The 22500-nt window shown below is 37.1% G+C and overlaps 1 protein-coding gene across 13 annotated transcripts in view; it reads right to left on the bottom strand.

The window, feature by feature from the left end:
• LOC6032190 (peripheral plasma membrane protein CASK) overlaps window positions 1–22500 on the bottom strand; it is a 614477-nt gene that overhangs the window by 473376 nt on the left and 118601 nt on the right. For 12 of the 13 annotated variants that reach the window (XM_038258117.1, XM_038258110.1, XM_038258121.1 and 9 more), the window contains 5 exons: window positions 16811–16986; window positions 10888–11010; window positions 10439–10586; window positions 6367–6545; window positions 5899–6066 (listed from right to left, as the gene is read on the bottom strand). In XM_038258117.1, the coding sequence (XP_038114045.1) occupies window positions 5899–6066; window positions 6367–6545; window positions 10439–10586; window positions 10888–11010; window positions 16811–16986 (794 nt within the window). The remainder of the gene's footprint in view (window positions 1–5898; window positions 6067–6366; window positions 6546–10438; window positions 10587–10887; window positions 11011–16810; window positions 16987–22500) is intronic. The other variant, XM_038258182.1, reaches the window with a different exon arrangement.

The following is a 22500-nucleotide window of genomic DNA, read 5'->3' as shown; positions in this document are numbered from 1 at the left end:
AGTTTGAGCAAAGTTCGAGCCAGCAGGATCAGTTTCATCGGCGAACAAAGCCGTCACACGACGACGCCCGGAAAGGAATAGTTTTGTCCGGGAAAAACCCCATGAACCAATTTGTACTTTGCCTCTCTTGGTTGGCAATTGTTTTCGGTGGGGCTCCTTTCCGAAACCAGGGTATTGAGTGCGGCTGGAGCGTATTTATCTTACACGGAGAATTACAAATTCATTTGCACACAGTGCGGTTTTAAGAAGTGTGTCTTTTATTTTATTTTTGAGTAGTGATTGATTTCAAATATACAATTTTGTATTTTTTAAACTTCTACACACAAAAAATGAGTTCACGTAAACGTGAACGGAGTTCATGCCAGCGGGAACCAGGGAGAAACTGTTCAACTTTAATGGTGCAAAATTCAAAGCCCTGCCAAATTGAAATGAGAAGTTAAGTACTATCTTACAATCTCCTGTAAACGTTTTAAGCTTATTTTTTGTTTTCTCTTTTCACATTCTGCATTTTTGCACTATTAGGTATCAACTGGTCAATAAAAAAAATTATAATCGGAGCCTTCGGTGTATTTAAAAATCTTCTCAGATCTTGACTTCTCTTGTTTCCCTCGTCTCTCATTCTTATTTCTTAATTTTCAGTCTTCTATACTTGTTTTCTCTAATCTATTCTACTTTTGCTTTAACAATTCACCTGTTCTTCTCATGGCTTCTGTCTAGTTTCCAGCGTTCCGGTAATGACATCAATAACATCTAAACTACAAACTACAATGAGGTGCAATTGATTTCAATATTACTGCCATAAATTGCAGCCACTATAATGTCGCCCTCAAGCTTCCAGCTCACCATTGGCACGTCCTCGGTCGACGCGGACATCAATCTCGTCGTTTAGCCTCATTATGGTCCCGCGCCACTGACTTCCAGTCTGCACAACGACGCAGTGTTTGAGTGAAAGCTCAGCTTGGGAGAGGCGCTTTTCTGCAACGTAGTCCTTCAAGGAGCACCAACTTCGCCTTGGCTAACGGGCTCGAAATGATGACAAACGACAGTCCTTCTCCTTCTGCTTATAGCTGAGGTGGGGATTGGGGAGTCACTTGAAAATTTCACTCAATTTTGCTGAGCTTGAAAATAAAAGCATCAGCTTAAGTCTGCAGGAACTTCCTGAAGATGCACTTGCCCAAAATCAACGCCCAGGGTGTTCATCTTAGTTATTAGGAGGAAATCTTTTCAACGGTCGATATTGTTTTTCATTTGAATCTTTGTTAAATAAAACCATGACCTATTGCCCTTTTTGTGTCTGGCAACTAAAGATTGAAATTTTATGCAACAATTGTAACACTTGCATAGATACGACAAGGGATGTCGACAAATTTCATCCCATCCCAAAAATAGGAAGCATGCTGTAAACCAAAACTATTCCACAAATTGGAAAATCCCACCCAGCAAGACCAAGCACGCGGAAAATTAGCCCACAAGAACCGTTATTAAAATGATGAGCAACTGCTACTGAATCTTAGCTGGGCCTGGGGTTTTCGTAGGCTCTTTAGTAAGTTAAAAAAAACTCTGCAGCCGCGCACGCGGAAACAGTTTTCTTTCTGACGAGTTACGAAAACAAAACAACCAACTAAACGAAGTGGAAAACTGATGGAAATCAGCTGCAGCATAATGCCAACTTGCACAAAAACTGTTAAATCTGCTAACAAAATGGGAAATTGAATTTGGCAGTTGCAGTTTAAGATGTTTTTGGTTCAAACTTTTGTTTCCCTGCTTTTTTTTGCCATCACGTTAACACAACAAGTATCGAAAAGTAACACTTTTCAATACAAGTGCTGAAAAGTTCATTTCAGTACTGTTATGACGATAATTAAGCCAACTCGACATTCCACAAACCATAATTTTAGTAATCATACAGAAAAAGACAAAAAAACACTTTCAATAGAGCAGTTTATTTTTAAATTTCAAAATGAAATCATAAAAGATCAATTCTCCACGAAATCGGTATTTTTTCTTCAATTTTAATTTTTGTATTTTTTAATCCGACTGAAACTTTTTTGGTGCCTTCGGTATGTCCAAAGAAGCCATTTTGCATCATTAGTTTGTCCATGTAATTTTCCATACAAATTTCGCAGCTGTCCATACAAAAATGATGTATGAAAATTCAAAAATCTGTATCTTTTGTAGGAATTTTTTGATCGATTTGGTGTCTTCGGCAAAGATGTAGGTATGGATATGGACTACACTGGGAAAAAATTATACACGGTAAAAAAAATTGGTGATTTTTTTATTTAACTTTTTATCTCAAAAATTTGATTTGCAAAAAAACACTGTTTTTAATTTTTTTTATTTTTTGATATGTTTTGGGGGACATAAAATGCCAACTTTCCAGAAATTTCCAGGTTGTGCAAAAAATCATTGACCAAGTTATGAATTTTTTAATCAATACTGATTTTTTCAAAAAATCGAAAGCTGAGAAAATTCTCTTTATTTTACTTCTTTGGACTTTGTTGATACGACCTTTAGTTGCTGAGATATTGCAATGCAAAGGTTTTAAAACAGGAAAATTGATGTTTTCTAAGTCTGTTTGGGTGAGACTTAGAAAACATCATCAAAATTGATGTTTTTTAAGTCTCACTCAAACAGCCCACCATTTTTTAATGTCGATGTCTCAGCAACTAATGGTCCGATTTTCAATGTTAATATATGAAACATTTGTGAAATTTTCCGATCTTTTCGAAAACATCATTTTCAAAATTTTCAAATCAAGACTAACATTTTAAAAGGGCGTTATATTGAATGTTTGGCCCTTTTGAAATAATAGTCTTGATTTGAAAATTTAGAAAATAATGTTTTTGAAAAGATCGGATAATTTCACAAATGTTTCATATATTAACATTGAAAATCGGACCATTAGTTGCTGAGATATCGACATTCAAAAATGGTGGGCTGTTTGAGTGAGACTTAAAAAACATCAATCATTGTCAAACTGGCTTGGGAAATTTTAATTTTCTCAAAAAATTATCAAAGCGAGCCGATGTTGCTCACCTGTCAATCGCAATTTTAAAGTGCGAATGTCCAGTTTGGTGGAAACTGCGACTGGAAATGTAAATAAACAACTGCTGGTTGCCTAGTTTTTGAAAATTTTGTTGTCAAAAGTGCGAGAGAAAAGTGTGGGCCAAATCCAAGTTACAGTGCAAGGATCAATATGGATTTAATTTGAATACGGTGCACTTTATCAAAATTTTACTAAAGTACTTTTTGATTGCAAATTTGATTTTACATCGAAAAATGTAGTTGAAAAAATTTTGCGACCAATATTTTGATTTTTTGAAAAAATCAGTATTGATTCAAAAATTCATAACTCGATCAATGATTTTTTGCACAACCTGGAAATTTCTGAAAAGTTGGCATTTTATGTCCTTTAAAACATATCAAACATATCAAAAAATAAAAAAAATAAAAAATAGTGTTTTTTTGCAAATTAAGTTTTAGTGATAAAAAGTTAAATAAAAAAATCACCAAATTTTTTTTACCGTGTATCATTTTTTTCCAGTGTAGTCCGTGTCCATACCTACAACTTTGCCGAAAACACCAAATCGATCAAAAAATTCCTTCAAAAGATACAGATTTTTGAATTTTCATACATCATTTTTGTATGGACAGCTGCCAAATTTGTATGGAAAATTAAATGGACAAACTAATGATGCAAAATGGCTTCTTTGGGCATACCGAAGGCACCAAAAAAGTTTCAGTCGGATTAAAAAATACAAAAAAATCGAATGACCGAAATCCTAGAGAACTGCTCAAAAAAGTTTGATGTTGCCAACATTCGTTATCATTACAATTGAAAATAGAAAAAAAGCTCGTTACTTATACTAACGTATAAGTCTCTGAGTCATTACTTGTCCATAATCTTAGCGTCCGACGATAACTTTCACGGTTCTATCGTTATCGTTTAGTCCAAGATTTCCAAAAAAAGTGTCCAAATCGTTTATGGATTTATCGTTTATGTTCACGATTTAGGCTCCTCAATACATCCTTACGATTTATAGGAGCGGCCGTGGCTGACTGGTTACGGTGTTCGCTTTGTAAGCGAATGGTCCTGGGTTCGATTCCCATCTGCTCCCAACGAGAAAGTATAGGAAATATAAATCTTGAAACTCTGAACATGTACGAAAAATCAAAGTCGCTCGAGTCGGGGTTCGATCCCCGTCCTTTGGATTGGTAAGCAAAATGCTAACCACTAGGCCATCGCGACTTGGTGAGCTATGACTGGAATTAGGAATACTGTTACCACCATCAACTATATACGCGCTGGGTCCTTGTCCATTTGACAAGGGTTCGGAAGTTCTAAATAACGTTTGAATCCGATTGGTGCAAACGTTCTTCAGGGCGGGGCTTGTCGACAAAGCTGAAGTACCTCGCGCTCGGCTAGCCAGCGTAGAAATGGGTCACCGAAGCTCGGCAGAGCTAACACCTTCCAAATGCCTATGCGAGTTATTTGCATGTATAGAATGTAGATCTAAAAAATACATGGAAACAACTCAATTTGTAAGAAGCGACCGCGTGGTCCCGTTTGGTTGGTTGCACACACACACACACACACACTCAATACATCCTTACGATTTATCCATAACAAATTTTCCTAAACAAATTGGCTACTGTACGATAACAACTTCATGTTCTTGGCCCTTTGGTGACTTACAACAAAACAAAGGACATTTCACGAATTCAACAACTAAACCGAGTTGCATGACTCGAGCTGGTTCAATTGGACAATCTTTGCTGGAAAGAAGCTTCATTAATTTGGCACAATTTTTACCAAAAAGACATGAACCAACTCAGCTCTAGCAAATAAACATCGTACCGTCATCTGGGGCGAATTGGGACAGCTGTTTTAGCCTTGTGACTGCACAAAAATTGGTTATTTACAGATTAACAAAACTGGTGCATCGATTTCCAAATTTCAAGCTTTTGAGTGCTCTAAAACCTGCTGACCCTCTGCAGACTGTAGTCCCGATTCGCCCCAGATGACGGTAGCTCTAAGCTGGTCGCTCTTTTTTTCTGGGAGACTCCTGGCAAACATTTCCTTCTTCCCTCTACTTCCGTGATTCCAATAGAGAAGCATTTTTTAATTAAAGAACTTTGTGCGATTGATGCCGTCACTTGGCAGGACTAGTTTTGCTAGACTGTTTGTTTGCCCTGATGTTCAGCCATCAAAAAGCAGTTGTAAACATGAACCCAAAACAAGTTTCAACTGTTGGGGACAGTTTTCAGAACTGTAGCGCTGTTGGCAGTGGCACTTTGCAACTTCTTTGCGAGAGCTTTTCGTACTTTCCGATTGCATGGTCTTCTCAATAACTGTAATTAACAAAAATCGTTCTTGATTTTCAGTAATGACAAGTAATTAAAAATCCAAACATAACCAAAATTAAAAAGCCATCAAACTATTTATAATGAAAGGATAATGATAAGGCAGTTGCAAATATTTACCAAAATTCGATTTTTCTTCCTTTTTTTTTGGATCACACCGCAATTTGGATATCCATCCAAAAGCACACAATTCCTCGAACAAAAGCTCCCCTACCTAGACCAAAGTTGTCCATAGCAGAAATATCTAGATATCCATCCCAGCGAAAGCTCCCTAATCGGACCGTTTCCCTTCTCAAAAGCTTTCCGTTGTACTGCGCAAACTCCTCGATTTCCCCTTCCAGCAGAACGCTCCTCAACGCGTGGTGGCACCATCTGGTGCCAAAAAGGCGAGCTTTCTCTCGCTTTCAAACCCGCTGGCGGGTCACTAAGGCAGAGTTGGTCTCATCATAAATAAAAAAATATATTTAAAAAAAACAATACTCTGCAAGCAATATCTAATCTACACCATGCAGAACAACGTCGCCAACTCACCTGTATGTGTGACGACCCGAGCAGATTGATGAGTTCGGCTTTTTCGCGGGCCTGCTTGTGGCCCGGGGCTGAACTGATGGCATCGACGACGTCCCGGCAGCGGCTGATGGCGTCCCCGGGCGGAGCCCGCAACGGATTAATAACGGAACTACTTATTCTATCGTACAACTGATCTCGTGGAGTTGTTGGACGAGCGAATTTTTTGTTGTTGTTTTTTTTTTGGTTTTTGAAACAGACAAAGGTTTGTTTTGATCCAGCAAACATAAAAGGAAAAAAGAAAAAGAAGAAAGAACGTGACTTTTTAAAATCTAAATTCATTCCAACTGAAACACGATGTAAGGGATGATTAACGATGGTGGTGATAATGGTGATGTGGTAGTGAATGGTGATCAGTCCGGCTAAGGATTGGCGGGGAGTTGGAGGATTTTTGTTTTTTTGCAAAATAAATAAAAATGGCGGGAAAATTACCTGTAACAGCTCGTGCAGTTTGACGTCCCGCAGCATGCTGGCCAGCACTTCCGGGTCGCAATTCGCATCCTGCAGGGCAATAATGTCGTCCAGCGAGTCCAGAACCTTCTGGATGGCCTCCAGACCGGCCTCCTCGTCGGCCCACTCGTTCAAGCTCTCCGAAGCGGTCCCAATGGCCACTGCAATGGTGGTGGTGATTTTTTTTTTGTGGTGGTATTGGTGGTGGTTGTGGTTGGTTGGTGGTGGCAGGAAGCGGAAACGAGACGGAAAGAGAGATAGAAGGGAAGAAAAACAAACGAGAAGATAGAACGAAAAGTGAAAGAGAGCGACACGTGTGTGAAGTGTGACACGGTTTGGGGCACGATTTTGAACGAGAGGAAATGTTGGTGGGTGAGAATGGTGCTGCGTGAAACGTTGAACCAAATCTGGGCATCTCAGATATACTTCTTATGACAGTTTACAATTGTTGTTCAGTGAGATTAAGACGGTAATGACAACAAGAGACATTTAGTGAAATCAGATTTTTTAACAGTCTGAATTTTTCAAAGGATTGGTATATCCAAATGCCAAATTTGTTTCAACTGCACAGTTTGCCACTTTTTCTCCAATAATCTTTTGTTGGCTGTGTTTGGAAAGCAAAGTTGAGTATGAGTGAACCAGAACAATGTGTATGTGTGACAACATTAAATTTTAACTAACTATAAGAAGCAGCAGGTAACCAGAAATAAAATGTTTCAAACAAAAAAAACGACGCAAAATGCAAAAACAACGTAGCTATTGTTGTGAATATAATTGAATTAAATCAACAAAAAATCTTTACAAGTTGAATACATCTTTAACATTGAATGGAGAATTCCACCTTTTTACAAGCTTTGGAATTTAGCTGTTGAAAAACTGATTTTAAAAACCTTGAGCGAGTTGTGGCGCTATAACCACGGCAAATAGTGTCCAGGGCATTTGTGGAAATACAATGTCCCATCCCCGAGGGTCCCGGAGCACCAAAACTTCTTAGCATGGTGGCTTCCAACGATTTATTGCCTATAAAACAGGAACGTGAGCGGGGGATCCCCACGTTTCTTCCTCCCCTGTAGATTCAGAACTGTATTGTTGTTTGAATATTCGTGTTCAAATTCAATCCAGTTCAACGCATCATCTTTGCGGTAAACTTTACACAGTTGGCCTGGCCGCTTTAACGTTTGTGATGTTTCAAAGCAATTTATTGCATTGGGGCACTGCAATTGTTAATAATGACAAGAGGATGCTAGGCGTTAATCAACCTAAGGCATTTTCCAGGATGCCCTCGAAAGACTGGCTGCGCTAGGGTTAGATTAGAATAGATTAGAAAAACTGATTTTAAAAACCCAATGTTTCAAGAGTGAATGACAACGTAATAGTTTTACTATTGCATCTTGAGTATCTTAGTGATGAATATATTGATTTAAAAAGAAAGCATATTTTAATATTAACTAATTGGTTAAGCATTTGATGTCATATTTCTTTGAAAATATGCATCAACCGCGTTATCGTTATTTGATTATTATTATTTAGGAAAAAATGAGCTCTTTTTTTATTTGTGGTGAGGCCGATGTAAATATTTTTCAAAGGTTTTGTCCCTCGGCTCTGATCTGGGTCAAATCGAGGGCAAAAAATTAAAAAAAATATAAATATTAAAATAACATGCCATATTTTTAAACATTTGCATGGAAATCGGTAGATTCAAATCCCGGCTCAGACCAACATAACTGGATTGGTGATCGTTTACTCTTCTGGATTCGATTGCTTAGTAAACGGAAGGTAAAGGGAATAAAGTAAGGAAGGCCACCTATGGAATGTTAACATTAACCTTAACATTTTAACATCAGTTGAGTAAAAAACTGCCACTGAATCCACATTGTAAATGCCGGCCCCGATACTCTTCAAGGGAGTTCCCCTAACGCAATAAAACAAATTGAATGACAGGGCTGATCAAGGTGAAAGTTATCATCTGTTTTATGTACACACTACGAAAAAAAAGTGTAATATTCGGGCTAATTAAATGCACAAAACTGGAGCATCAAAACAGACGTGAAACTACATCAGATTGTAAAATTACATAATATGAAAAACAATCCACGACAGTGTAATTTTACATTTATTGGAAGCCACAATGGTTTGAAAAACCTTATTTGAAAAAAAATAAATTCTAAAAAATAACCCATTTTTTATTTAAAATGATTTTATTAACTTTTTTTATGTTACACTTACATACTTATGCAATTTATCTAATTACACTAAAAAAAACACTTAATCTTTTCCTGTCTATTTGTTTCCATTCACCATCACCAATCGAGTTCCGTTACAGCCACAACAGTTTTTCAGCGCAACCTCGTCAGGATCCGGGCCAGATCATGTCACTGTAGAAGCAGCTTTTTTGTACTGGCAGCGATTTGCGATTCGACCGCGCTAAAGAAAACTTACCTCTTCCGGCGATTTAAATTTGTCCTCCAGGCTTTGTTGTGCCAGGTTCCAAACCATTTTGGAGTCATTCGGTGCAAAACATTTCACTTTCGAACGCACAAGAAAAAAACACGTGACATTACATTATATTTTATGTAATGAATCATCCTGAAACACGCTCCAGATATGTGCATAAAATAAAATGTAAAATTAGGTCAAATTTAATTTATTATTACATCAAAAGTTGTGTTTCAGATTTCCAATAGAAATCTTGACATTTTACGTCAAAAAAAATGTAAACTTACATCATAATTCAATTTACATAATTGTTTTTTCACGTCAAATAGAAAATTTCTTCAAAAGTAATTTTCATTTTTTTAGTGTGTAAGTTTGCCTAAATTACAAATCACCAATTTTGTAATTTTCCTCAGTTTTGGAAGTAAAACTTCAGAGATTTTGTTTCAGCCAATAGAAAATTTTTATCAAAAAACTTCATCTATTTCTAAGTAATTACATTTTTCAACAAATTAATGTAGATATAATTATATTTAAAAAAACGAAAATTTACGACTTAAAATTTTCCACTTGCCGCACTGAATTTTACATGTCTAAAAAGTGAGGATTCACCAGTTTTACACTCTCCAAATTAGCACATTTTTTACAGGATAGTTAACATAACATTATACGAAATGTCAACTTTATGTTGATAAATCATCAACCAAATCATAAATCTTTACGACAAATTAAATGTCACTGATGTCCTGCACCAACAAGCAAAAAACAAACTTTCCATCATTAAGCCCTCTTGACAAATAAAAAAAACATCCCAAAAGTTTTTCCCTCCCACATATTCTACCCACATTTCGCACATTATTATTTCTTCACCAAGTTTAACCTGCCAAAAACTGTCAAAAGATTCAATCTTAGCGGCCAAATACGACACCGAGCGACGTCGGACGGCACGAGGCGCGTCAACAAGTGCCTCAAACTGGCCATAAAATCCTTTTGTTACGGTCCGTGAGCCAGCACACATACAGCCGACCATCGCCATCAAGCACGCCCCGGGGATAAAAATAAACTCCGGCGGAAGGACATGGAACGTAAAAAAAAGAAACAAGAAACAAAGAAAAAGCTGATTCTTTTCGTTTGGTGATGTCGGTCAAATGGCCATTAGGGCTCACCTTAAGGCGGAGTGCGGATCCCATTTTTAATACACTCTTGAGAAAATGACGACGAAAGCATGACTTTTTGTCGATGAAGGATCGGAGAAAGGGCGAATCGTCGATTGAAAGCTCTTAGCCTGGATTTTAGCCGCTCTTCCCTGGCCGATCGAAAGGAAAACGAGCTTGCACGTTTGTGTGTATGTGTGTCATCATGTGTGTAGAGTTTATCTTGTCCTTGCTACAATAAAGTCTAGCTTGATAGAGGTTAGCACTACACACTCAGAATCAAAATGTTCTTGTAGGACGTGATAAAACTTCAATTCGGAGCCATCTGGTGGCGAGTAGATGAACTACAACAAAACCAATAACAAAAGGGTAAGGTAAACTGAACCCACAAGAGCAGACATCAAACGGCGAGCGATTATGTTTGTGTGTGTGTGTGTGTTGCGTGTGTAACAGTGGCGCAAACTTACTTGAGTCCGTATCGGCACAGCACAGCGGGTCCAGGGCAACTCCACCGGCCACGGCTTGGACGGCACCCTTCAGCTTGCGTCGGGCGTTGTACCGCTTCAGCTCCTCGACCGTGTCGCCCAGGTGCGCCCGCTGAAGTTTGTCACGGTCCTGTAGAGCAAGAACATCGAAAGATTAGAGTTAACCAACCCGGAACGATGAGTATTGATGTTCAATTTTAGCTCAATTCTGTTATCCTTTGATACCGTTGAATCAAGTAGCTTTGAAACCTTCAAACAAAAAGTTGAAAAATCATTGAAAAAATATATTTAAACAACTTTAGCTAAAATTTAAATTTCAAACGCAAATGAGGCATCAAAGGTACCTGGCTCAACAATGTCAGTTGTTCAAGATCGGTATCCCAGGCTACCAAGCCCTGAATGGCGCAAAGACCCCCTCCCACCCTGCTTACCCTCATCCAGGGATGTTCAAGGATTTCCGAGATGGTTGGTCTATTAATTGGATTCGGCGAGAGCATTTTAAGCACCAGATCCTTGCCGGTGGACGAGATGTGCTTCCACTCCTGAGTGTCGAGCTGCAAAGAAGAAGAATGGATCAGTAACGTAAAGAATGGAAAAGTCTTAGCCCGGCATAAGAGCGTAGTGACCAAGGTTGTTAGCGATAAAATTATCTAAGCTCGAAAACGGTAATTTTTCTAATGTGCAACATGGGTATCAAACAGAGCGAAATTTGGTATGCGTTTTCACTTTATTAGAGTTTTTTTTAGAAAATTCTTACATTTGTAGAAAATACCGTATTTTTTTTTAGAAAATACTCAAATTTTCCAAATTTGCAATATGGGTATCAAACGAAGAGGAAATTTGTGTGCTTATTCACTTTATAATAATTTTTAGAAAAATACTAAAATTTTCACAAAATACCGCATTTTTTTTAAAATACTCGAATTTTCTAAATTACCCATGATCAAACGAATCGGAATTTGGTTTGCATTTTCAATTTATTAAAGTTTTTTCAAATTCTTAATTTTTTACCAAACACCATATTTTCCTAAAATACTCTAAATTTCTTAATAAGTATCAACCTCGAGGTATCAACATATTGCAATTTTTTTTAATTTTAGTATTTTCGAAAAAAAACGGCATTTTGTAAAAAAAATAGTATTTTGAAAAAAACTCTTATAATGTGAAAAAGCATACATAATTTCGCTTCGTTGGATACCCATATTGCAAATTTTTAAAAAGGATAGTATTTTAGAAAATAATACGGTATTTAGTGAAAATTTAAGTATTATTCAATAAAAACCTTTATTAAGGTAAAAAGCATACAACATTCCGCTTCGTTGGACACCCATATTGCAAATTATGCAAATTTTAGTACTTTCTTGGAAAGGGCATTGAAAATTTAACGAGTTAAGTCGATTTTAGAAATAATTTAAAAATGGGTTGTCGGTGATAATCTTTTGCCAGGGCTGCGGAGTCGGGTCATGTTTCAAACGACTCCGACTCCGACTCCGGCTTTCTCAGATTAGCTGACTCCGACTCCGACTCCGGCTCCGGCTTTCAACAAATGGTTGGCTCCGACTCCGGCCTACCAACTCTAGCCGACTCCGACTCCGACTCCGACTCCAGCAAAAATGGTTGGCTCCGACTCCGACTCCGACTCCGACTCCACATATTTTTAATTGTTTCAAAAGTTAGTCAACTAGTATTAGTTAATTATTTTTAAAACATTGATAAATAAGATTATTTAAATACTCTCTAAGCGTCATGTTTTTCTCAAGAAAAATAAGTTCGAATCACAAAACGAAAAAAAAAAGTTTCTAGGTTACAAGTTTTATACGTTATGGAAACGGAAATCGAAAAATATCTTCAGTTTTAAAGGCATTTTGAGAAGAACAGTTTTGTAAATAAATTTGGAATTATTTGCTTAGCCTCAAATTTGCAAATAATGTATTCAAAGCTAATAAATTTGAATTGAATTGTTACTTTTGAATGAATAATTAAAAGAAACCTGGCCTTAATGATCTATCGAACATCAAAATTCAATTTGCTCTTTTTCAGGCTGACATTTATAAGAAGCACAGTGACAGGCACCTTGTTTTTAAATTACAATTTTAAACGAAACATTTTTTTGTTTTTTTTTTTACATGGACATCACGCCATGGTGGAAGGAGTTTATTATTGAAAATCAATGTATCTGAACAATTTCTTCGTGCAAGGACGCTTAAGAGGTCCTTTTCAAATATCTGTGACATATAAAATATTTTACCGTGGAATTTTTTAATTTATTTTAATTTTAAAAATTAATATACATTAAAAAGGAGGCGCACGATACTTCGTGAATCTTCACCTAAAAAACGAAGCTTTATGAAGATCAGCGCCTCCATCAAAACATATATATACAAGTAAAATATTTTCTAGGTCACAGGTATTTCATTTTTTTAAGGTACATTGATTTACAATGATAATCCCCTTCTGTCATATTGGCGTGGGACATACAGTATTCTTACGGGTTGATAATATTTTGATTTCGTTTTTTTTTAATATTGTTTTGAAAAATTTAAAATCCTACATTTTCTTCTATACATTTTTTTATTAGTAAATTTTTGTACTGAAGTCTTGAGATTTGTTCAGCGATAATTTGCAACGATATCAAAATAGTTTACCTAAAATCAACATCAACATCAACATTCAATGATTATTTCAAAATTAGTTACAATTTCTTTTGATATTTTTTGTTAGTTTCAATTATTTCAAATGCAACACTTTGATTTTCTTGTACTCAGTTATAAACAAAATGCGCATGTTGAGTTCCAAGTAAGAGATTGTTATTATCGTTGATTATTTGTTACAAAAGTTAAACTGTCAGTGACTCTTTTTCGATTTCCAAAAACAGTATTTACTATTTGTAATCTTTTTATGTACCTCGTAATTTTTTTCCTAAAAATGATTTAACTTAAAACCTCCAAGACATTCGCTATGGGGGTAAAAGATGACTGTGTGTGTTCTTTTTTCAGAAAGAACTGGATGAAATTTGGTCAAATTTGAATTGGAAGGGCACATAAATATAGGCAAAAGAAAGCTGTCAAGAATCAATTAGAAATGTCTGACTACATAACCAATATTTTTTCTATTATGATACTACATATTTGGGTAAGAGGTTATCATTTAGTGATTATAGTGAAATAACACAATTAGAGCTTTCCAATAACAATAAAAAGCTTCAAAAACATAATGGCATCTAATAAATCTCTTTAAAAAAATGAAAAAATGGCGACGCATTGCATGCGACGTAAAAAAAATAAAAACATAAGAAGTTTTGTAAATCAAGCTGTTGTATAGTAAATACTGAACAATAAAAAAATATTTTTTGTTGAATTTAAGATAACTCCGACTCCGACTCCGACTCCGACTCCGGGTTATCAGAAATCTTCGGCTCTGACTCCGACTCCAGCTCATAAAATTTAGCCGACTCCGGCTCCGACTCCGACTCCAGCTGTTCCAGTTTTGACGACTCCGACTCCGACTCCAACTCCAGGTCCCCAAAAAGACCCGACTCCACCGACTCCGGCTCCGACTCCGACACCGACTCCACAGCCCTGATCTTTTCACCGATGGAATTATCGAAATAACGATAACGATAGATTATCGTTATCGTCCCGACGATTATGATAACCATTGTCGTTATCGTTGGACGATAATATTTTCGACGACAATTTTATCGATTAACAACCTTGGTCGCGACGCCAGTCAAGACGCCGTACGCGACCGGCTGTCCGGCCAACTAAGTAAAAAAGTTGGTCTATAAATGAGTAAGATTAGTGGGCAATGGTACGATATGCATGGAGTCATGGAGTGCATCTTATTTTTGTACTTGTGGCATAATTGTACAAAAACTACCAACTATTATGCCCACACGGAGAAAAAAGAGTTCCCAAAATCGTGAACAAGCGTTCATGAAAATGGGAACCACGAACAAAGTGTTCAAATGTCATGGTACGTTTAGCAAAATCGTACCGTGGGATTTGAACGCTTTTTTTGTGGTTCCCATTTTCATGAACGCTTGTTCACGATTTTGGGAATTCTTTTTTCTCCGTGCAGGGTCAATTAACGATTTTTTTTTTATGGTGTGAGTTGCTAGCATTACTCTTTCGAGTTTAGCATTGAGCTCTCAATAAATGTTGGTGGAACTTTCCTCTCCTCCCTGTATTTTATCAAAACACAAGTGCAAAACAGTTCATTGTTTTAGGCACCTATTTCATTGTAATTTTTAAGCCCTTGTATCGAAAAGTTTTACTTTTCTGTTAGTTTTAGTAAAGAAACTAAACGTTTTAGAATGACAGGAACAGTAAGTAGTTTAATTAAAGAGTATTCGATACATGTGTTGAAAAGTTCAACTTTTCAGCACCCATTTCTATGCTGAAAAGTAGGACTTTTGGGAACTGGTATTGAAAGGTATTGATTTTCAAATCTGTTATTTATGGTAGTTGAAATAAGCTGTTTCGTTTCTCTAGAAGGGCAGGAAAAGTTAACAGTTTAACAGCAGGATTGCAAAAATTTATTTTTATCACAGCTTTTTAACAAACGACTGAAATTGCGCATGTTCACAGTTCGTTGCACTTTTTTTTCTCGATAAATGATAAATGATATGTCCATAACTTGCCCATGCATTTCCCACTCATAGGAAGCATTACAAATGCAATCAAATATCATGTTTCATTGTTGGAATAACTGAAAATTTTCAGTTATAAAAGTCTATCCAGATTGATTGGTATTATTACAATTATAGACTTGGTCAGTCGAAAGTAGTCCGACGAAATCATTTGCCATTTGGTGCTGCGTTAGCAATTCACCAAGAATCGGCTCGACAACGTCCTAACTAAACGGTATCGGTTCCACCGGTGCTTCCAAAAAAAACAAAGCAATCCACTTTAACGACCCCCCGGGTCTTTTGTGGGCTCTGTTGCAAGTTTCTGCTCATTTCTAGGCGGCCGAAGGTTATGTGTGGTGAGTCACCCAAAACCTCTTTTACGCTAATGAACCGACGTTTTACTTCCCCATCCGATAAAAGGCCAAGTGTAAAAAAAATCGTCAAAAATTCCTCGGAGGCAGTTGTATTAAAAAATAAAGTTGGAAAATTGGATGTTTTCGGTCGCAGAAATCACAGATTTGTTCAAATCAAAAAAATCAAATTATTCGCTCTACAGCATTGCCTTGGCGTTCTCGATTGTGAAATTCCTACTCGAAACTAGGTGTCCGAAGGCTTGATTTTTGAGGAAATTGCAAACCTCTTTTTACACCTTCGCTTATTCAAATCAAGTTCTGCAAAATTTTGAGTAATGTCCAAGAATCATTGAGTTGATGTTACCGTTCCAACTTTTTTGGGAGGCTTGTGTCTTCGTGTAAGTTGGTCATGCGTTGGGCGCATGATGATGTTTAGTTAAGTACTTCAAAAGTCACCTAAGGACCAGTTAAATGCAACCTGAAGCATAAAAATCCGTTGAGAATCCGCTGAGATATGGCCATTTCCTTAGAAAAAAGGTCCCGGATCAAGTTCCTGATATGGTCAATATGGGAATTCGTCTTGCGAAGGCTGCAACTTTTTGATATGTCTTGAATGTGTTTTTCGGACACATTATTTGAAGAATCTTCAATTCTGGCCACTTTCGGACCTTCTCAGGAGATCCCTTAGGGAACCGGTAATAACGGCCATTAGCATGTTTTGTTCAAACCACGTCTGTATAGGCCACAAGGTGACCACTATCCGAATCAAGGCTATAGAGTGTATTTGAACAGTTTTACTCATCATGCAGGGAACTCGGTCTATTTTTTCTATAGTTACACAGCAAAAAATCCGATGGTAAAATCGCATGCAAAAGCATGCACATCACCTTCGTCAAAATAAACACTTAAAATTACACACTGCATGTACATTTTTTGCAAACACAAAAAAAAATTGCAACCGACGGGATTCAAACCCAGCACCAACAGTAAGGACTGGCGCCTTAGCCCACTCGGCCATCAGATTCGGTCTGAAAGCTGTTAAGATAAACGCATATATGAGCTTGACATTTCGGTCAAGTTGGTTTCCCATACTGATGGGCTACAAATTTCAGGGTGTAAAATCACAGAAAATTGCATAAAATAATGCAATATTTATTTTACACCCAGGTCTTTTACACGCAGCTAGATTACTACATTTTTAGCTGTGTACCGGTGAAATGATATTCAAATGTTTTTTTTTTTGCCAACACAACTGTATGACAACATAACAAACTGTATTAAAATACAGTCAAAATATTTTCCCTAAAAAAAACAATTCCAACCAACACACGAACGATTTTGAGCATTAAAAAAAACAATTCCGGTACTCACCATGACCCGGCCCCGCGCGATGGCCTCCTGCAGCCGCTTGCCGGAGCCCTGGAACGGGAGCCGACCGGACAGCAGCACGTGCAGCATCACGCCGGCACCCCAGACGTCACACGCTTTGCCGTAGATCCGCCGGGACACGACCTCCGGCGAGATGTAGTGTGGACAGCCGACGCGACCTGAAAGTAAACAGTTGAAGACCTTGTTTGAGCTGTTTCAATCTGGAATGATGATCAATCACGTTCATATAACGTAAAACGTGCAACAAAGAAGATGTTTCATTTAACAAACTGAGTTTAATCAATAAGACAGCGAAATCGGATTCAAAGTTGAAACTTTCAGAACACATTTATAAACTCACAAGACTCGGAAGCCAACTCCCTGATGATGCCTCGTCAAGTTGCGGACAACCGCTGAGTTGATTCCATTGAAAATGTGCAAATATCAGTCTGTGCCAAAATACGAAATCCTGGTATCTTCCCCTAGTCCTAATTCCACAGGATAATGGGCTACGGTCTTTTCTTTCCCGCCTCGTCCCACAATCGAAAGTGTTCGGGAATAAATTATGCAAATTTGATTGCTCCCTTCCCCCCTCTAGTACAAAAACGTCTTGGTCAGTCTTTTGCGTTGACGCGTCCCAAAATCGGTTCCAAATCGGTGACGATAACTGGGTGCCAAGTGGCATCGTCTGCCGTCATCACCCCTGCTTCCTGTGAGTGATGACGAGGTGCCAAATGACGGTGACCCGAAGAAAGGTGGGGGTGGTTGTGGATGGTCATTTAAGTTTACTGGCCCCAAACCGGAAGAATGTGGCCAGTGTGGTCCGTTGTTGAAGGAGAGACAGAGAGGAATGTCGTAAAAAGGACTATTAACGTAAAGTGAAGAAATGGATATACAAAGATAATGTTTTAAGAATGAAAATCGATGGCGATATTTTCCTTTGTTGAATGGCACAATATTGAAACAAAAACATGGTTTTGAATGTTAATGATACCTTCGGAAGTTCACAGCCATAGAATTGTCTTTTGTCGACGTGCCTTCCGAGCTGGGTTAATTCAAAAAAGAAGATTTACACCTCAGAACCATTCAACGGGAAAATAAAACTTCAGTCAAAGTAACATTCGAATTTTGTCTAAAACTAATGCTCATTCTGTTAAAACAAAAGCACTTGTTTTATTTTTGTTTTTGACTTATGCTCCCCTAAACGCCGGTTTGACTCATTACAATTTGCTCCTCCCCCCATCAAGCCTGCACCCACAGCTGCGGAAATTATTTCGCAGTATTTATTTCGACGACAAAGCGATTATTCATGATCCCAGCCGAGGGCTGAGCTTGCGCCTGGAAAATTTATCACCTTCTCGCTTTCCATAAATGGTTTCACCCTCCAGCCAGCCACTTCAATCAGTCGAAATGCTCAGTCGAAAAATTGAATGCAAAAAAAAAACCAACAAGGCGAAGGGAAATTTTCAACTTTCTCCCGGCAATAAGTTGCGAACGGTGGTGTGCGAGCGCGCTCAATCTTCCTCAAGAATTTTTCCTTACGAGAAAACTGATGGCTTCCTGGAAGAGTTTTGTCCTTTACGAGTTTAAAAAAGTACTGAAATCCCTACAAATTCAAATACTTTGTACAACAACAGTAAAAAAAAATCATAGCAATATTTCATTTTCAAATGAGTATGAATTATAATTTCACATTACAAGTCTCCATACAATTTTGGCAGCTGTCACAAAATGGATTCTTCGGTGGCTACCAAAAAGTTTGAGCTAAATAAAAAATACAAATAAAATTAATTCCTGAAATTCGGGGAGAATTGCTCAAATGGAACCACCATCTGATCCCAACGTTTTTAAATTGACACATTTTCTCAAAGTCTACCTTGGTTAGATGGTTAGATAGTTTTGTTTTATTACATAACGCAGTTGGGGGGAGGGGGGCCAAGGCCGTGTTACACTCCATACTTTTTTTTTTAATTTGTATGGAAATATTTAAACGAGGGCTGAAAAGCAGCCCAAAAATCTATTTTCTTAAAAAAAAAAGTAAAAAAAGAGCGCTACCTTACAAAGAAGACCCCTTTTAATCAACAATGATATCAAATTCGAATTTTAAAAATAAGTTTTTTGCAATTCCACTGTGAAACTGTCAACTTTTCCTGCCCTTCTGGAAAAACGAAACGGCCTACTTTTCCCTACCAAAAATAACAAAATGGAAAATTAATACCTTTCAATAACAGTGCTGAAAAGTTCTACTTTTCAGCACTAGTATCGAAAAGTAACATTTTTCAATATTGTTTTGTTTTGAACGATGAATTTACTAAACACATGAATGTTTGACATAAAATTCCATTAAATAAGCGTTTTTCGGAATGTATGACACGTGCAGAAAAAATCTTCTTTTTGCAACTTGTTGCATAAACTACTATTTTGCAATTCCGTCGTGAAACTGCTTACTTTTCCTGTCATTCTTGAACGACGAAATAGCCTACTTTTCTGTACCAAAAATAACAGAATCGAATAGCAACACTTTTCAAAATAAATGCTGAAAAGTTCTACTTTTCAGCACTGAATGGGTGCTGAAAAGTTGAACTTTTCAGCACTTGTTTCGAAAAGTAACACTTTTCAGCACTTGTTTCGAAAAGTAAAACTTTTCAAAAATTTTTGATTTAAACGATTTATTGACAAAATACATGAAAATTCGACTTTAAATTTCACTCAATGGGTGTTTTTCGGAATTGCAAAAAATGTTGTATGGAACTCGTTGCAAAACTTGATTTTTTCAGCACTCTTCGTATTTTTCCAACTCGGTGAACCTCGTTGGATAAATGTACGACTTGTGCTGAAAAAATCCTCTTTTTGCAACTTGTTACATAAACTACTAGGGCGTCCAATTTTCCCGGGTTTTGAATTTCCCGGGAAACGGGAAAAATATTTTTGAAATCCCGGGAATTCCCGGGATCCCGGGATTTTTTTCAAAGAGTCATAAAATCTATATTTTCATTATGTTTGTTATGTTTTCAAGCTTAAAATCATAAAATCAGCTCAATTATATTAATTGGTGATATTCTACACATCAATCTAAACATAAACGACAGCTTTTGAATAGATTAAGGGGTTACGTAAATGTCAGAGATTGGTATAAGAACACATTTAATTTTTTAAATCTATTTTCATCTATCAACTAAACAAATTTGATAACTTTTGGTTATACCATTGCCGAGGTATAACAATTTGAAGTTGACACATTCAAAAAACGGGTGCCACGATATCTCAACATAGCTTTGACCAAATCGGCTCATAATTTTGGTGAACACTCGTTAAACTGGTTCTGTCTGCCTGACGAAGGCCGATTTTCATAAAAGTTTATTTTTAAATAAGATAAAAATATTCTTATTTTTTTTCTTATAAAAGCAAGAAAGCTTTTGGTTATTGCATTTTTCAAATATGCAAAATTTAAAAATCAGACATCGTCAGGCACACGGGAGTTCTTGTGAGTTTTCTCCCCAAATTGCAGCCAATTTTGTCTATCCTATCTTGGGAAAAAATATTCACAAAGTTTGACAGTTTGCTTTGTGCATGGCAAAATTTTGTGCTTAAATCGTCTCTTACTCAGTTTAATAATTCAATGTCTACATAAAACTTTCAGGAGTGATCACCTTTCGAGTGGATTTAATAAATTTTCAGTAATAAGATTTTATGCATTTTTTACATGTATGTAACTCCTTAATAGAAATTAAAAAGATATATTTTTTGATTTTTATTCTGCTTTTCCCAACTGGGGAAAACCCGGGACTACAGTCTGAATATATTTTTACCATTTTTTAGAATTATTGATATTCGTAAATGTAATAACCAGTCTTTTAGAAATATAGAGAATTAAATAGCAAATATTTAAAGCACTTGGCATTTTGTGAATTTGTTAACTCAAATTTCAACAATTTTCCCGAATAAGAAAAATTAATGCTGACATATGCCAAATACAAATTTTAATGCATTTAAATTCTTATCTATTACTATGTATTTAGCTATTAACGTATATCTACCAAAAAATATATTTCCGGGCCAAAATTTGATTTTTTTTCATTTTCGGGAATTCCCGGGACAAAATATAAAAAAATCCCGGGATTCGGGAATTCCCGGTTTTGGATAAATCCCGGGATTTTTGTCCCGGGAATTTCCGGGATGGACGCACTATAAACTACTATTCAAAAATAAAAAATAAACGAACGTGAGCAGAACGATTATAAATTTATGAACACGCAAAAGCACGCATATCAAACTTGTACGAATAGTCACGATTTACAGCACATAAACACACAAAATCTCCCATCTGCTGCAACCTTCCATCGGATGAGGAAGTAAAATGTCGGTCCCGGCCTCGGTTGTTAGGCCGTTAAGTCATTCCAGGTGTAGGAGTTGTCTCCATGCCTTAAGTACAAACAGCACACCAAACCAAGCCTACTCCGGTGGAATCGCTGGCGGCGGTTGGACTCTCAATCCAAAGGTCGTCAGTTCAAACACTGGGGTGGAAGGTTCCTTGGAGTAAAAAGAGGATTGGGTGTTCTCCCCATTCAAGCCTTCGGACTCCTAGGTTCGAGCAGAAACTTGCAATAGAGACCACAAAAAAAGACCCGGGGTCGTTAATGTGGATGGTTTGATTTTTTGAAACACACATAAGCCTTTGGAATTTAAACCCAGCACACTCGGAGAGGCACGGTTAGCACCAGACCGTTGAAGAATGAGTAGCAAGGGCAACATATTTTTGCATGTAATATTACATATAACTTCATGGAACATTTATCTAACACATAACCCTTTCATACGCAGTTGGATAACTACTTTTATTGAAATTTTGCTCATTAGTTCGAGTAAACTTGTCCTCATTGTTTGGCGAATTTACAACATTGTTCAGCATATATGGTATAAGATTCTACTAGGTGAATTGACCCCAGTTTTTTTGTTGCGAGAAAAATCGCTCAAATGACTTCGCCTGTATCACCAAATCGTCGCCATCGTGCTAACTTGTCGTACGTGCATTTTGGGCCAAATTGAGTTATGGGCTATCTACAATCATTTAGCTTAGAACATCTAAGTAAAGTAGTTACTTAGGAAAGTACGCAACTTACGGCCGTCATCCACAATCAACTTAGAAATTTTGCTGGGCTGATATACGTTGCTATGCAGTTGTTTGTTTACCTTTGATATTCAAACGTCAACTTACCGTAGATTTTGAAATTTTTCAAACCATACTTCAGTTTCTAATTTGATTACTTTTCCATTGTAGAAGCTCGGCTTCATTTCCATTGATTCAAATTCCTAAGCTAAGTGAAATTTTCTAAGCTAAGTGATTGTAGATAGGCCATTAAGAACGCCATATTGTGCAGCTCACAATGCCTCACCTTTTGACCGTCCCCAAAATTCGATTTTAATCCTGAGATATTCAACAAAAACCGAAAAAACTCCGTGCATTTTTGTCACTTTATATATGAAAGTAGTTTCAATCTTGTCGTGCTATCTTGTCACTCCATGAAAATTGATGTAAGTGCGACAAAAGGCCAAAGGGATTTCAGGCCAGGAAAGTCAGGATGCGTTTGTCGCACGTACAAGCTAGACTACCGTAAACATTTGTAATTATAACTCGGGACTCCAGCAACCAACTTCAACCAAACTTTGGGACAATGCACAGAATGGTCAGCCAA

The sequence above is a fragment of the Culex quinquefasciatus genome, chromosome 1, assembly GCF_015732765.1.
Source record: "Culex quinquefasciatus strain JHB chromosome 1, VPISU_Cqui_1.0_pri_paternal, whole genome shotgun sequence".
In the NCBI taxonomy this organism is placed as follows: domain Eukaryota; kingdom Metazoa; phylum Arthropoda; class Insecta; order Diptera; family Culicidae; genus Culex; species Culex quinquefasciatus.
This window is presented reverse-complemented; position numbering and strand designations above follow the sequence as displayed.